Source organism: Grampus griseus, assembly GCF_964374135.1.
Source record: "Grampus griseus genome assembly, chromosome: 2".
Classification (NCBI taxonomy): Eukaryota; Metazoa; Chordata; class Mammalia; order Artiodactyla; family Delphinidae; genus Grampus; species Grampus griseus.
In genome coordinates, this window is record NC_139018.1 from 37,340,997 (window position 1) to 37,358,783 (window position 17,787).

The window sequence follows — 17,787 nt, forward strand, 5'->3', positions numbered from 1 at the left end:
CTAAAGAGTATATATTCAAATGTTTGCTTTATGGACTTCTAGGAAATGCCCTGTCTTCCTTATATAAAAATAATTCTAGTAATTTCACATTTCTGGGTGTGGTCTCATTACTATCTTGTTATAGTTAAAGGGTGTACAAGATGAAACTTGAGATTAAAAAGAAAGTACTCCTTATTGCTTTCGATGGTTACCGGAAGCTGTATGTTCCTTACATTTCTAAATGGACTTTTGTAGGGATGAAGGGAAATGTGTAGAAGGAATTCTGGAAATCTTTGACATGCTCCTGGCAACGACTTCAAGGTTTCGCGAGTTAAAACTCCAACACAAAGAATATCTCTGTGTCAAGGCCATGATCCTCCTCAACTCCAGTAAGTAACCACACAGCTGGGCCATGTTTTATGGGGGAGAGATGCTGTTTCTAGAGCTGGCATGGTGTTGAGGAGTACTGAATTTCTTTTTTTTTTTTTTGAATTTCATATTTTATTTGAAAAGGGGAAAATGGCTTTCTTTTGGACTTTTCTGTTTCATTTTATAGGCATTTAAACTGTAGTTAACTTTTGGTAATTTGAATATAAATTATTCGTTGGGTGAATTACTGGTAGTAATTTAAAAAGTAGCTGAAACCACTCTACTGGAAAAGGAAAAAACGAACTTCAAAATGTTTACCTCTCATCCTTTTTTCTTTTTTTGACATTTTAATTTATTTCATTGTGATGTAATTGACATATAACACTATTAGTTTCAGGTATACAACATAAATGATTTGAATTTTTTTATAAATTTATTTTTATTTCTTTCTTTCTTTATTTTTGGCTGCATTGGGTCTTCGTTGCTGCATGAGAGCTTTCTCTAGTTGCAGCGAGCGAGGGCTACTCTTTGTTGTGGTGCGCGGCTTCTCATTGTGGTGGCTTCCCTTGCCGCGGAGCATGGGCTCTAGGCACGCAGGCTTCAGTTGTTGTGGCAAATGGGCTCCAGTAGTTGTGGCTCGCGGGTTCTAGAGCGCAGGCTCAGTCGTTGTGGTGCACAGGCTTAGTTGCTCCGTGGCATGTGGGATCTTTGCAGACCAGGGCTTGAACCTGTGTCCCCTGCGTTGGCAGGTGGACTCTTAACCACTGCGCCACCAGGGAAGTCCCAGATGATTTGAATTTTGTGTATATTGAGAAATGATCACAATAAGTCAACACCCATCACCATACATAGTTAACAAAACTTTTTTCTTGTGATGAGAACTTTTAAGATCTGCTTTCTTAGCAACTTTCAAATATGCAATACAGCATTATTAACTGTCGTCACCATGCTGTACATTATATCCCCATGACTGATGTATTTTATAACTGGACTTTCAGCCCCTTTTCAGTGTTTATACGGACCTTTTACATGGTTAACATGCATTTATATTTACTATTTTGGGTTCTGCTTTTACAAGTTCATTTATTCATTCATTTCATTCATTCATTCACTAAAGATGTTGAGGATATATGTATTCCTACCCTCCCATGGCTCATAGAGAGAGAGAGAAAACAAATTCGCTAAAAAGAATGATCTCAGTGCTATCACAAAGTGTGTACAGAGCACTGAGTACTCTGGGAAGACAGGAGGAGAAGTGCTGAAGTGGTTGCAGAAGGGAACGACGTTTGGGTGTTGCATGAGTTGATGGGCAGGTGGGAGGGGTAGGCAGGGAAGAATGAAAGGACGGGGGTAAGCCAGGAGCTGCAAGTCATGCCGTGGAAGAGCAGGGGGAGGTGGACAAGGTTGTAAAATGCAGTGTTGAAGATTACTGAGTGTAACTCCTGTTGAGAATTGTTGCCTGGGGCATTGAGCAGCCCTAGAAGAGGGTCAGGCAGGGAAGTATCATGGACAGATAGGCATTCTTTTTTTTTTTTTTTGTGGTACGCGGGCCTCTCACTGTTGTGGCCTCTCCTGTTGCGGAGCACAGGCTCTGGACGCGCAGGCTCAGCGGCCATGGCTCACGGGCCCAGCTGCTCCGCGGCATGTGGGATCTTCCCGGACCCGGGCACGAACCCGTGTCCCCTGCATTGGCAGGCGGACTCTCAACCACTGCACCACCAGGGAAGCCCCAGATAGGCATTCTTGAAAGGTCACTCTGGCTTCCGTGCGGAGGACTGACGGGAGAGGGGAGAGACTGAGGCAAGGGGCCTAACAGGAGTTATTAGGAACAATGAGAGCCAGAACTAAGTTGGTGTGGAGGGGCCTGGGAGGAAGGGACCTGACTTGAGGGAAATATATGGGTTAGAGGTGGGAAATGAGGAAAGCATCTAAGATGTATGTATGTTGTAGCTTTGCTGTTTTTTTCTTATTATATAAATAATACCTGGTTATTGTAAACATTCAAACAAAAGAAAAACATACAAAGAAGAAAATAAAAATCACTAGGAATCCCCCCTCTCCGCCCTAGATAACCACCATATCTTCGGTGACTGTTCTTTAACAGCTCTTGATAGAGAGATAGAGATAGATATGTACACATATGCTCATATATAAAATTTTACATAAACAGCATAGCATCTTGTATTAAAAGTTATGGAAACTTTGAAGGAGGCTTGCTTTGATCCCATTTTTTCTTGATCCTTCCACCCAGACACCAAGTAGCTAATCTTAACAACCAGAGGGTAGCCTTGATACCTTCTTCCATCCTCTAATAATCATTTAAAATAATACCTCACCTCCAGTATATACACAGACCTTTTCTCCCCCATTTAAAAAACTTGGGACACTACATACAAACACTTCTTTGCATCTTGCTTTTTTCCTTTTCAGAATGCTGTGAAATCCCTTCAGGACAGTGAGGAGAGATCTAACTCAGTCTTTGAAGCAAGGGCATTGTCTACATCGTTCAGCCTTTTCTCTATTGATGGGCCTTTGTTTAATATACGTTTTCTATTTTTTTTACCATTATAAACATTGCTACAATTAATAGAGACGTATTATTTTGCACACATTTCTAAGTTTCTGTGTAGTTTTCATCCTGTTCAGTTTGCTGTCTACCTGATGGTATTCAATCCAGCTGCTGTACCAGGTATTGATTGCTTTGCTTAGCTGTTTACTCTTGTTGGGCCTTTAGGTTATTGTTTTTTGTTTTTTGTTTCTTTCTTTCTCAAATAATATGTACATCCAGGTTTTAATTCTCAAGTGATGACTTACAGACTTCATTTGGGCCATGTATGGGGCTTTATTGCCTAGATTTTATCCAATTTTAGAGCATAGTGTTTGAAACAGCAGAAATCTGTGAGGTGGTATTATGCTACTTTATTTTAAATCAGACTAAGCAGCAGTTCCTGAAGCCAAAACTCAATGCAGAACCTGTGGCCACATGGGTCTCAGGCTGTCTCCTGATGTGGGAGCAGCTGACCTCTCCCCCTCCGGCCTATATTCATTTCCTCTCTAATAGGTGCTCTTGGGCATTGGCACTGGTTTTCATGAAAGGGAAACACATAGAGCAGTGCTTCTCAAACTCTCTATGGTGAAGCACCAGGTTTCTTTTTCTTTTATAATTTCCAAATTGTTATAGTTAGTTTATTTTTATTTTTATTAGAGTATAGTTGATTTACAGTGTTGTGTTAGTTTCTGCTGTACAGCAAAGTGAATCAGTTATACATATATCCACTCTTTTTTATCTTTTTAACATTTAAATATTTATTTATTTATTTGTCTGCACTGGGTCTTAGTTGCGGCATGGGGGATCTTCGTTGCTGCTTGTGGGATCTTTGTTGCGGCATGCGGGATCTAGTTCCCTGACCAGGGATCGAACCTGGGCCCCCTGCATTGGGAGCACGGAGTCTTAACCCCTGGATCACCAGGGAAGTCCCTATTCACTCTTTTTTAAGATTCTTTTCCCATATAGGTCATTACAGAGTATTGAGTAGAGTTCCCTGTGCTATACAGTAGGTCCTTATTATTTATCTGTTTTATATATAGTAGTGTGTATATGTCAATCCCAATCTCCTAATTTATCCCTCCTCCCCTCCTCCCTGGTAACCATAAGTTTGTTTCTACATCTGTGACTCTATTTCTGTTTTGTAAATAAGTTCATTTGTATCATTTTTTTAGATTCCTCATGTAAGCGATATCATATGATATTTGTCTTTCTCCATCTGACTTACTTCACTTAGCATGATAATCTCTGGGTCCATCCATGTTGCTGCAAATGGCATTTTTCACTCTTTTATGGCTGAGTAATATTCCATTGTATATATATACCACATCTTTATCCATTCATCTGTAGATGGACATTTAGGTTGCTTCCATGTCTTGGCTTTTGTAAATAGAGCTGCTATGAACATTGGGGTGCATGTATCTTTTCAAATTATGGTTTTCTCCAGATATATGCCCAAGAGTGGGACTGCTGGATCATATGGTAGTTCTATTTTTAGTTTTTTAAGGAACCTCCATACTGTTCTCCATAATGTTGTACCAATTTACATTCACACCAACAGTGTAGGAGGGTTTCCTTTTCTCCACACCCTCTCCAATATTTATTGTTTGTAGACTTTTCGATGATGGCCATTCTGACCAGTGTGAGATGATACCTCATTGTAATTTTGATTTGCATTTTTCTAATAATTAGTGATGTTGAGCATCTTTCATGTGCTTTTTGGCCATCTGTATGTCTTCTTTGGAGAAATATCTATTTAGATCTTCTGCCCATTTTTGGATTGGGTTGTTGGTTTTTTTGACATAGAGCTGCATGAGCTGTTTGTATATTTTGGAGATTAATCCCTAGTCAGTTGCTTGCACATAATTTCTCCCATTCTGAGGGTTGTCTTTTTGTTTGTTTATGGTTTCCTTTGCTGTGTGGAAGCTTTTAAGTTTAATTAGGTCCATATGTTTATTTTTGTTTTTATTTTCATTACTCTAGGAGGTGGATCAAAAAAGATATTGCTGTGATTTATGTCATAGAGTGTTCTGCTTATGTTTTCCTCTAAGAGTTTCATAGTGTTGGCCTTACATTTAGGTCTTTGATCCATTTCGAGTTTACTTTTGTGTATGGTGTTAGGGAGTGTTCTAATTTCATTTTTTTACATGTAGCTGTCCAGTTTTCCCAGCACCACTTATTGAAGAGGCTGTCTTTTCTCCATTGTATATTCTTGCCTCCTTTGTCATAGATTAGTTGACCACAGGTGTGTGAATTTATTTCTGGGCTTTCTGTCCTGTTCCATAGATCTATATTTCTATTTTTGTACCAGTACCATACTGTTTCGATTACTGTAGCTTTGTAGTATAGTCTGAAGTCAGGGAGTCTGATTTCCTCCAGCTCCAATTTTCTTTCTCAGGATTGCTTTGTCTATTTGGGGTCTTTTGTGTTTCCGTTTAAACTTTAGAATTTTTTTTCTAGTTCTGTGAAAAATGCCATTGGTAATTTGATAGGGATTGCATTGAATCTATAGATTGCCTTGGGTAGTATAGTCATTTGGGCAATATTGATTCTTCTAATACAAGAACATGGTATATCCTTTCATGTAGATAGTTACTTTTGTAAAATAAAAATAAAATACTAGAAAAAGAAAAGTGCAAAATACAAGCCCTAGTATTTTGTTGTTACATTCAACTGATTTAAAATTACCCTATCAATTACTGTAAAAGTTTCCAAATGCTTACCCTCAATATCTTCTTCTCTCTTTGTGAACTGGTAACAGATGATACTTTGAGTAACCCTGGTATAGAGCATGGAGAGCTGTCCGGGAGATAGCTGGATAAGGAGGTGGGCGTGGGGGGAGGAAGTTAGGTCTTAAAGGAGAGGAGAGAGGGAATGAAGAAGGAATTTGAAGGTCATGTGAGACTCAGAGACCCTGAAGACAACCTTTGGGTACTTCCTGGTTGGATCTCAATCTGGCCTTACTTGCCTGACAGGACATTTCCCCCACACCCAGTACACTCCCTACCGCAGTTCTAGAAAGCAGACATTTGTGAGTAGAAATGGTAAGTTGTTGGACAAATGAAAATTGTAGGGAAAGCCAAGAAGACTCTTAAATGCTTTGGAGCTTCTGGCACCTTCTTGACATTTATTGTTACCATTCCCCTTCTATAAAATAATATGAGGGCCCAGCTTACATCAGTGATTAAGTTGATGTGCATATAGGAAATGTCCAGGTGGGACATATGAAACTGTGGAAGAAAATCAACTTTTTCTGACCTTCTCTTTGAATTTACCTACAGACGTTACCTCAGATTTTTGTTGTCATTTGTCTTTGTTAAAGGAAGGATTTCCCTGGAAAGTTCATTCCCACCGTGGTACAGGAGGATCATCAAATGCCAGATTATGGGGCTTCTCTTACTTGCAGAAATAATTTAGAACTCTTTTCTGTGCAGCAACGTGCTCCTTGGAAAGCAGCTTGCTTCTTGTTACACCACTTTGCAGTGTAAAGCCTTATGTTTGGCAAGGCTCCTCACAGTCATTTTAGCCTCTGGACATCATATTGTGTTGTTGGGAAACTAGAAACATCTGTGCAAATGGGAAAGCCTAAGGCTACGGCATTCCTCCTGCAGCATCTGACAGAACTGCCAGGTAGAGAGAATTACAGAGGGTGAGGTAGGCATGTGACGTAATTACCACTTGGGACAGTAAGTGAGTAGGATTTGTTTACAGTAAATCCCAATTTAAGAAATCTTTTCTTAAGAAATTTTTTTGGCTTGGTAGTCATAACGGCATTCAGAATGAAGTTATTCTGTTCTGCGTTGCTGTTAGGAAAATGGGGTTCTGTTTCTGTTGGAAAATTTCCACTGTCAGGAGAGGTGAGTCTTTTCCATGCTAGATTTTAAGCATCTCAAGTTACAGGCTTTTTTCTTTTTGATTATTTATAGCATTAACTTGAAAACAAACACAGGGACAGAATCCACTTAGCCACCTGGAATTTAAACAACCCTACAGAATATGTAAAACAGACATTGGACATTGGACAGTGACTCCCAAGAGAATAGACACAAGGTGATCCATTTGACCAGTTTACTGCCCGGAACCAGTTTCCAGGTTGCAATACAGGGAGAAGTAACCCAGGTAGACACCAGGGGTCTCCCTGAAATGAGGGAGCAGAGTTGTGAATTTGGGAAGGCTAGGATTTTCAGGGGAGAGAACTGGAGAGGAACGAGCCGGACAGAGAGGGTTTAGAGACCTGCAGAGGATCCCCTTCAGGTCTTCAGCTGAGCATTAATTTCATGCTTATGATTCTAACCGAGGGCAGGGAAAGAACCAGCAGAAAGGAGCAGGCAGAACAACACTTGGAAGTTCACACAGGGCCAGGAATAGTTCACGTTCTCACCAGCCACAGGGAAAAAACCTTCTACTCTACTGCATGTTGGTTGTAGTACTCAGAAAGGTATTGCCTCAGTAGTGAGGTAACATAAGCCCTAGACTAAAGGCTGCCCTGCTCCTACCAAATGAAACTTAAAAAACAAGTCTGAAGGATCAAACTATTGCCAAGTAACTTAACTGCATCTTAACTGCATAAAGCTCAAGACTATTTAAAGGAATGGAAGAATATCCAGCACTTAACAGGGTAAACCAATCACATGTTAGCAAGCATGGAAAGAAGCAGAAAATATGACCTGTTATGAGGAAAATGATAATAATTGGAAAAGACACCAGGTGATGCAGATGATAGACTTAGTAGACAAGGGCATTAAAACAGTTACTGTAACTATATTCCATATGTCCAAGGAGTAGAGGAAAGCATGAACAGGTTAAGGAGAGACATGGAAAATGTGAAACTCACACAAATTAAATTTCTAAATGTGAAAACTATGTTTTGATGGATTTACGTCTGATTAGGCATAGCAGAAGAAACAATAGTGCCTGTTAAGCAAGAGCAATAGAAACTATCAGAAAAGAATAGAAAGAAAAAAGGTTTAAAAAATGAACAGAGCATTAAGCTGGAGTGGCTACATTAATATCAGAAAAAGTAGATTTTAGAGCAAAGAATATATCTAGGAATAAAGAAGGTAATTTCATAATGATAAATGAGTCAATTTGTCAAGAAGACATAACAATCCTAAACATTTATGCACCAAATAAGAGAACCTCAAACCTTATGAAGTAAAATCTGATAAAACTGCAGGGAGAAATGGACAAATCCCTTATTATAGTGGGATATTTTAATACCCCTCTCTCAATAATTGATAGAATAAGTAGACAGAAAATCAGTAAATATAGAGAAGACTTGAATAACACTGCCAGCCAACTTTACCTAATTGGCATATTAAAAACCCTCAACCCCAAAAAAGCAGAAGACACATTCTTTTCAAGTATTCATTGAATATTTACCAGGATAGACTATATCCTGGACCATGAAACAAGTCTGAATACATTTAAAAGAATTTAATTCGTACAAAGTATTTTCTTTGACACAATGGAACTAAATTAGAAACCAATATTAGAAAGATCTTGGAGAATTTCCAAACGTTTGGAAACCAAATAACATATATCTAAATAATCCATGGATCCCAGAAAAATAATCAAAATTAAAATTAGAAAGCATTTTGAACTAACTGAAAATGAAAGTAGAACACAGCAAAATGTTGGGGTTGCAGCTAAAGCAGTAGCTTGAGGGAGGGCTTGCCTGGTGGTGCAGTGGTTGGGAATCCGCCTGCCAGTGCAGGGGACTTGGGTTCAAGCCCTGGGCCGGGAGGATCCCACATGCCGCGGAGCAGCTAAGCCTGTGCGCTACAACTACTGAGCCTGCACTCTAGAGCTGGCGAGCCACAACTACTGAGTCTGCACTGTAGAGCCGGCAAGCCACAACTACTGTAGCCTGTGTGCCTAGAGCCCGTGCTCCGCAACAAGAGAGGCCACTGCAATGAGAAGCCCGTGCACCGCAACAAAGAGTGGCCCCAGCTCGCCGCAACTAGAGAAAGCCCATGCACAGCAACGAAGACCCAACACAGCCAAAGATAAATAAATAAATTAATTAAAAAAATAGTTTGAGGGAAATTTATAGCATTCAAGGCCCATATTCCAATAAAAGGAATATCTCAAGATTTTTCTTGAGGTAGAATTGTATTGCTACAAACTTCCCTCTTAGAACTGCTTTTGCTGCATCCCATAGATTTCAGATCATGTGTTTCCATTTTCATTTGTCTCCAGGTATATGTTTATTTCCTCTTTGATTTCTTCAGTGACCCACTGATTTTTTTTTGTAGTATGCTTTGTGTTTGTGTTTTTCGCAGTTTTTTTCTTCTAGTTGATTTCTAGTCTCACACTGTTGTAGTCAGAAAAGATGCTTGATGTGATTTTAACCTTCTTAAATTTATTAAGACTTGTTTTGTAGCTTAGCATGTGATCTATCCTGGTGAATGTTCCATGTGCACTTGAAAAGAATGTGTATTCTGGTTTACATGTACACCAATGTTCACTGCAGCATTATTTACAATAGCCAAGATATGGAAGCAACCTAAGTGTCTGTCAATAGATGAGTGAATAAAGAAGATGTGGGATGTGTGTGTGTGTGTATGTATGTATGCACACATACAATGGAATATTACTCAGCTATTAAAAAAAGTGAAATCCTGCCATTTACAACAACATGGAAGGATCTAAAGAGTATTATGTGAAGTGAGTCAGAGAAAGGCAAATACTGTATGATCTTTCTTATTTGTGGAATTTAAAAAACAAAACAGACAAAACAAAAATAGACTAATGAATACAGAGAACAAACTACAGAGAACAAACAGATGGTTGCTGGAGGGGAGAGAGAGTGCATGAAGTAACTGAAGGGAATTAAGAGATACAAACTCCAGGGCTTCCCTGGTGGCACAGTGGTTAAGAGTCTGCCTGCCAATGCAGGGGACACGGGTTCAAGCCCTGGTCTGGGAAGATCCCACATACCACGGAGTAACTAAGCCTGTGCACCACAACTACTGAGCCTGCGCTCTAGAGCCCATGAGCCACAACTACTGAGCCCACATGCCACAACTACTGAAGCCCACGCTCCTAGAGCCTGTGCTCCGCAACAAGAGAAGCCACTGCAATGAGAAGCCCGTGCGTCACAACTACTGAGCCTGTGCTCTGGAGCCCATGAGCCACAACTACTGAGCCTGCATGCCACAACTACTGAAGCCCATGCTCCTAGAGCCTGTGCTCCGCAACAAGAGAAGCCACCGCAATGAGAAGCCCGCGCACCACAACTAGAGAAAAGCCCTCACGCAATGATGAAGACCCAATGCAGCCAAAAATAAATAAATAAAAATTAAAAAAAAAAAAGAGATACACACTCCAGTTATAAAATAAGCCATGGAGATGTAATATATAACATTAGGAATATGATCAAAAATATTGTAATACCTTTGTGTGGAGACAGATGGTTACTCGACTTATTGTGGTGATCATTTCATAATGTATGCAAATGTCAAATCACTATGTAGTACACCCGAAACTGACTTAGAATTGTATGCCAACTATATTTCAATTAAAAAAGCCAGGTCTGAAATTAAGGACCTCAGCTTTCAACCTTAAGGAAACTTAGGAAAAGAAGAGAAAATGAAACCCCAAATAAGCAGAGGAAAAGAAAGAATAAAGGATAGAGTGGAAAACAATGGAACAGAAAAAAAGAAAATAGTAGATGAAGAGCAAGAAAGTCAAAAGCTGATTATTTGAGATCAATGAAATTGATGAGCCTCTGGCCAGACTGATCAGAAAAAAGGAAAGAAGATACAGGTTACCAGTATCAGTAGTGGGATAGGTGACGTTATTTTTCTGCAGATATTAAAAAGAATAATAAGGTAATATTATAAATAACTTTATGCCAATTCACTTGAATATTAGATGAAATGGACAGATTCTTTGAAAGATACAAATTACTGAAACTCAATCAAAAAGAAACTTAAAAATTCTGAACAGCTATATATCTATCAAAGACATTGAATTTGTAGTTACAAACTTTCCCACAAAGAAAACTTCAGGCCCAGATGGCTTTTCTGCAAGAATTCTACCAAACATTTAAGGAATAAGTAATACCAAGCTTATACATATTATTGCAGAAAACTGAGGAGTTGGCAATACTTTCCAACTCATTACTCTGATAGGAAACCCAGACCAACATATTGGAAGAAAAGAAGACAGCAGACCAGTATCTCTCATGTATACAGATGCAAAAATTCTCAAATTTGTTTTTTAGAAATAGAATCCAATAATATATTGTGAACAAGTGTGATTTTCCCAGGAATACAAGGTTCTTTAACTTTTGAAAATCAATCAACAGGGACTTCCCTGGTGGGCCAGTGGTAAAGAATCTGCCTTCCAGTGCAGCGGACGCGGGTTCGATCCCTGGTCGGCGAACTAAGATCCCACATGCCACAGGGCAACTAAGCCCAAGCGCTACAACTACTGGGCTTGCACACCTCAACTAGCCGGTGTGCCACAAACTACAGAGCCCCTGTGCTCTGGAGCCTGTGCGCCACAACTAGAGAGAAGCCTGCGTGCCGCAATGAAAGATTCCACGTGCTGCAACTAAGACCCGATGCAATATTTATTCAATATATTTTTTTAATTCAATAAATAAATGAGAAAAATAAAACCATGTCATATTCATTAAAAAAAGAAAATCAACATAATTTACCATATTAACAGAATAATAATGAAAAACCATATGATTATTCCAATATGTGCAGAAAAAGCATTTGACAAAATCGAATGCCCATTCCTTCTAAAATCTCTCAACAAACTAGTAACGGAAGGAAACTTCCTTAACCTAGTCAGGGGCATTAATGAATAATCTACAGCTAATGGTATACTTGCTTGTTATCAGGAATAAGACAAGTATGTCCACTCATGAATTTTATTCAATGTTTTACTGGAAGTTTTAGTGTCATAAGTCAAGAAAAGAGAATAAAAGACATCCATCCAGATTATAAAGGTAGAAGTAAAACTTTTTATTTGAAAAATGTGATAATGTGTGTAGAAAACTCAGAGTCTACAAAAAAGTGAGTTTACCCAGATTGTGGGATATAAGGGAAATATATAAAAAATAATTTTATTTCTATGTGGTAGGAATGAATAATTGGTAATTGAAATAAAAAATCAATACTATTTACAATAGCATCAAAAATTGTGAAACCTTGGGCTTCCCTGGTGGTGCAGTGGTTGAGAGTCTGCCTGCCGATGCAGGGGACGCGGGTTGGTGCCCCGGTCCGGGAAGATCCCACATGCCGCGGAGCGGCTGGGCCCATGAGGCATGGCCGCTGAGCCTGCGCGTCGGAGCCTGTGCTCCGCAATGGGAGAGGCCACAGCAGTGAGAGGCCCGCATACAGCAAAAAAAAAAAAAAAAAATTGTGAAATCTTAGGTTAAATTTGACAAAACATGTGAGACCACACACTGAAAACTGCAAAACATTGCTGACAGAAATAAGAAATCTTAAATAAATGGAGAGAGATGTTAATGGGTTAAAAGATTCAGTATGTTAAGATGTCAATCTTCCCCACAGATAGTCTGTAAATTCAACTTGATCCTAATAAAAATCTTAGCAGTAATGAACTAGATACAATGCTTTTGGTCCAGAATAGGGATATACACTCTTATAGTTAATGAGGGCTCTGATCCTTACCAGGCTTAGAAGAGCATGTTCCTCTCTGTTGGGGAGAGATGGGGTGAGGGCAGCACCATCCGAACTTCCCTCTCAGCAAATCCTCTTCCGCGGTGCATAGGTAAGATGTGAGGGTGCCTGGTATTACTCTATTATATATACCCAGTCTTTGATATGGCTCCTGAAACTCAGAGACAACAGAAAATGTTGCATTTAACACAACCTATTACAATATTTGTTAAAGTGTTTTAGAAACTCTAGGGTGTTATGTGAGTGTTATACTTAATGTAACAGCGTATCCAAATTAAGAGTCCTGAGACCAGCCATCTTGTCACCCAGAAACCTGGAGACTAGGGAAGTCCTCCCTTGGATAGAATTAGAGGCTACTGAATCTAGGCAACAGAGTGGAATCAATCTGCAAATAATTAGTCTTTTAAAATATTTAAAATTAGGAATAAGATCTATGCATCCAAATAATTTTAGGGCTTTGCAAACTTTTGTGACTTTTCATTACAAAGTTTTCATATGGATGAAACTTTTCATTAAATGAAAGAAATAGTTAGAACCAGGTAAGCCTATTTTACATGAAGAAAATTATTAAGAGATATCAACTCAAGCCCTGGTTCACTCTGAGTTTATGGGGAGGGTTCCCATGACGTGGGTGGGCGGAGAAGGCCAAGATACAAAAGGACACACAGAAGGATGCTGAAGAGGCCAGATGGGTGCTTTCCTGTTGATGGAGAACATGGGGGCAAAGCATTGCAGGCATCAGCCTCCTGGGTCCATGTCACCAACACCTTTCCAACATCAGTCTGTTCTTATGGTGCTGGGTTAGGAGGTGGTGATAAAGGGGATGGTCATAGCTAGAGGTTCTTTCCTCAAAGCAAACAGGCAAACGAAACCCCACATACACCTCCCAAAAGCCAGAACATTTTCCCTTTGGTTAGTATTCTGGAATTTTTATTAAACACTTTATCTCTTCTGATTTATTTGCTTTCAGTTGAGACGAGCTTATATCTTCATCCTTTGAACCCTTAGGACGTGGCAGATGTTGGGGGGTTACCCATCTCTCCCCATGTGCTGCTTAGAATGTCATCAGGTGGGCTGGTGAAAGGAGGACACAGCTGTTCCCAGGCAATAAAGAGGAAAGGAAATTGTGTCCTTGATTTTATTTTACTTTCTTTGGTATGTGTGTGGTGGTGTGCCAAGATCTTGACATTTTTACTGTATTTCTTTAGTTTTGGGAAAAGTCATTTAATTTGGTTCTAAAAGAAAATCTGATGTTCTTAACTCTTGGGGGCTGGAAGGAATTAATCCTTACCGTTTCCTGTGTGTCTGGGCAGTGAGCATCCTGGGGGCTTTGTGTCTTGTCTCTTGCCCCTCCTGGGGCCTGCCACTTAGCGATTACCCTGTACCTACGTGTCTGATGAGCAAGAGGGTATGTGAATGCCCAAAGTGCAGGCACAGCACTGCTGACTGAAAAGAGAGGCAGGCAGCCAAATGGGCATTCTACAGCCCAGTTCCTTCCCCGGATGATTCTATATAGGTTAATCTTTTTGTACGTAAAATCTTTCCCCATATGTAAAATTGATACAGCACGTGCCTTTACAGAATCACAGTGACCCCTATCCCCAAACCCCTCATCAGTGGTGGACCCTGAGCCCTGTATGGAGCTGTGCTGACCCCACAGCCTGTAGAAGATCCAGGGCTCACCCTTGGCAGTGACCGCTCATTTATGAAGAAGGTGACCCAATAGCCAACACAGGTTATCTGAGGGGAGCCTTGGTCAGACGTAAGGAGGTACTGAGGAGCTTTTGTGTTACTGCAATTTTGGTTCTGAAGATTCACTTTATTACTTTTTAAAATTACAGCTTTATTGTGATATTCATATGCCATTCAATTCACCCATTTAAAGTGTACAATTCAGTGGTTTTTAGTATATCCATAGACTTGTGCAGCCATCATCAAAACCAATTTTAGGACATTTTTCATCACCCTAAAAGAAATCCTGTACTCCCCAATCTAGCTGTCACTCTCCAATCTCTGTCCCACCTATAGTCCTGGGCAACCACTAATCTACTTTCTGTCTGTATCGATTTGCCCATTTTGGACAGCTCATAAATGGAATCATAAAAATGTAGACCTTTGTGGCTGGCTTCTTTCACTTAGCATGATGTTTCATCCAAGTTGTAGCATGTATCAGTACTTCATTCCTTTTTTTTTTTGGCATTCTGCGCTTTTTTTTTTATTTTTTATTTTTATTGGGGTATATTTGTTTTACAATGTTGTGTTAGTTTCTACTGTACAGCGAAGTGGAGTTCCCTGTGCTATGTAGCAGGTTCTCATTAGTTATCTATTTTATACATATTAGTGTATATATGTCAATCCCAACCTCCCAGTTCATCCCCCCCACCTTTCCCTCCTTGGTGTCCATACGTTTGTTCTCTACATCTGTGTCTCTATTTCTGCCTTGCTTCATTCCTTTTTATGGCTCAGTAATCTTCCATTGTATGGATATACATTTTGTTTATCCATTCATCAGTTGGTGGACATTTAGGTTGTTTCCACTTTTGGGCTATTATGAGTAATATTGCTGTGAACATTTGTATACTAGCCAAATATTTTTATATTTTCACTTTTTGTCACTTTAGACTGACATATGTACAGGTACGTAATTTTGACTCCTTTTAGAATCCAAAAATGTAAGATTTCTTTATGGCAGTAGAAATACATGGAGCACATTTCATGTAGCAGAATAGACTAAAGGGTAGTTAAAGAAAGTACTTGTTAATGCAGCCAGGGTCAATTTTAAGGGAAAATAAGCTTAAAATAATTTTCTCTAAGCTTTCATTTGATTTATAATTTTCTATGTATGTACCTAAAATATGCATCAACATGCATATTTATCATTTCAATTTATAATGGTGTGCTTGGCTAAAAATTTGAACCTATGTAAATTCAGTCTAATTCTTCCATTTATGCGTGCTTACCCCATGCCAGTCATTGTAATAGGTGACGGGTGTATAAAGGCAAACAAATAGGGTCTGTGCCTGCACAGTACTTACGTCCAGTCTCACTGAGGGTCAGAGCGTGTGTATGAGGACATCCAGCGTGTAGGACAACGTGCTGCCCTCTGCTGGGGAAGCACAGGGCACCTTTGGAGCTTCAGAGGAGAGCCCAAACCAGAGGGAAGTCAGGGAAGCTTCCACAAGGAAGTTCATAACCAGGCTGGAATCTAAAGGAGGACTGGATGTAGATAAGCAAGAGGAGGGGATGTGGAGAAGAGGAGGAGATGGGGTGGAGGAGGGGAGGGAAGGAAGAGCATTCCTAAGCAGAAAGCTCAGTATGCTCAGGGCATCACCTGTTAAAGGAATTGAAAGCAGTGTTCAGGGTGAGGTGTGCGGGGAACTGAGGATGCAGAGAGCAGAGAGAGCCCTGGTACACTGTTAACTGCACCAAGTGGTTTGGACTCTACCCCAGGAGCTGGGAATTCATTTAAGGGCAGCACATGATCTGCATTTTTCATTTTGGACACTCAAGGGCATGTTGAGTGGAAGGTGGGGGCAGTGAGAGGGCAGGTCATTTGCCATGGGGGTCAATGGGAGGCTTGACCCCAGCATGCCAGGGAGCCTGGAAGAGTCCCTGTGAGGAACAGGTGAGCAGATGGGTTAGAGCAGCAGCTTCTGGGCCAAAGACGAATATTTTAAATCTGCATCATCAGACATCATGGAGGGCCATGCCCCTAGGGATGTGGCGAAGCGCTGCACTGGCATGGTTGTGGTTCAGTATGTCCCTTGCCTTAACTGAACTGAGTTGAACTGAGTTGCATCAATTGAACTGGAAATGCCAATAAAAGTAGAGAACAAAAACTGCCAAAACCAATTCTGTGGATGATAGAGTGCCAGCCATCCTTCGTTCTCATTACAGTCAAAAGTTGGCAGCTCCCCCGTTGACTTCACGTATTTGCTATTTATTCTTTGAAATCGAAAGCCTGGAAGGGAAGCTAATTAATTCCCTGCTGCCAGGAATCAAGGAGTCGGGGTTGGTAGGCGAGGGGGTAGTAGGGCAAGGTTTACCTGAGCGGTTGTTTTGCAACCTTTGGGAGGCCAAGTATCTCAGTCCCGAGAGTCAGAGGGGAATTAGACACTGGGCCAGGCAGGAAGGGGGAAGCGACCTACCTCGTGGGGAGGTAGACATGTGCCTGTAAGCTTTGCTCAGTGAGGAGCTGAGGCTGGAGGAGCTGCGTGACTGGTCAGGGGTCAGAGAGCGAGAGATGGAGGATATAGAGTAGGTCTGTCTGATTCCAAATCGGTGGTCTTCCTGCTCCAGCAAGGCATCACCTGAAGTGAGATGCTGAGGGCCTGGACAGAGGTGGCAGTGGCCCTGCCGTGGCCGTCTGCACGTGGCACACAGGGGTGGGGGGAGGCGGCATAGCGGTGGTGATTAGTTTATGTTTATTAAACTCCCCGTAGATGAGGGGCCCTCTTAGGGACTAGGAGTTGAGTTAATCTCACTTTCTGACCATCTCCGTGTGGGTATTTGTTGCTGCAGCTGAGATACACCATGTCATGGTTTGAGGCAACTAGATACATTTCCTGCTTGGCAAGGCCACACTTTTGGGCCAGGGGGCCCTCTGAGACGCCGTTGAGTCTGCCTGCATTCATCCGGCATTCAGCTGGAAGGCTTTCCCTTCCAGCTCGGTGACAGGGCTGGCTCTTGGGGGACAAGGACACCATGCACAGGTGAAGCCATGCTTTTAAGGTTTCACCAGACATGCAGATGTCAGAGCAACCCAGATCACTTTGGCCTCCTTTCTGGAGAACATATGCATGCCTAATGGCTGAGCACACGACTTCCGTTTTCTCCTCTCAGGGCAGTGACTCGCAGCTTTTTTATGCTTTGTCCAGGTGTGTACCCTTCAGCTGAGGCACCCCAGGAGCCTGACAGCAGCCGGAAACTGGCTCATCTACTGAACGCTGTGACGGATGCTCTGGTCTGGGTGATCGCCAAGAGCGGCATCCCCTCCCAGCAGCAGTCCGTCCGCCTGGCTAACCTGCTGATGCTCCTTTCTCACGTCAGGCACGCCAGGTACAATCCCTGCGGGGGCCGCTCCACGGGGTGCGTGGTGGGAGGGGGCTGTGCACATGCCCAGAGGAGGGTGAAGAGCTTTGGAAAAAGGGTTTTGCAACTTTGAGATGGATAAGGCAGAATTGCCACCTTTAAGGGAAAATGAACCCCTGAAAGGGAAGGGGGTGCATC

At 41.2% G+C, this 17,787-nt stretch overlaps 1 protein-coding gene across 1 annotated transcript in view; it reads left to right on the forward strand.

Annotated features, from left to right (window-relative positions):
* ESR2 (estrogen receptor 2) overlaps nt 1-17,787 on the forward strand; it is a gene marked incomplete at both ends in the record, with an annotated part of 47,070 nt that overhangs the window by 27,522 nt on the left and 1,761 nt on the right. Inside the window, 2 exon segments of the mRNA XM_082648443.1 lie at nt 235-368; nt 17,436-17,616. Coding sequence (XP_082504569.1) covers nt 235-368; nt 17,436-17,616 — 315 coding nt within the window.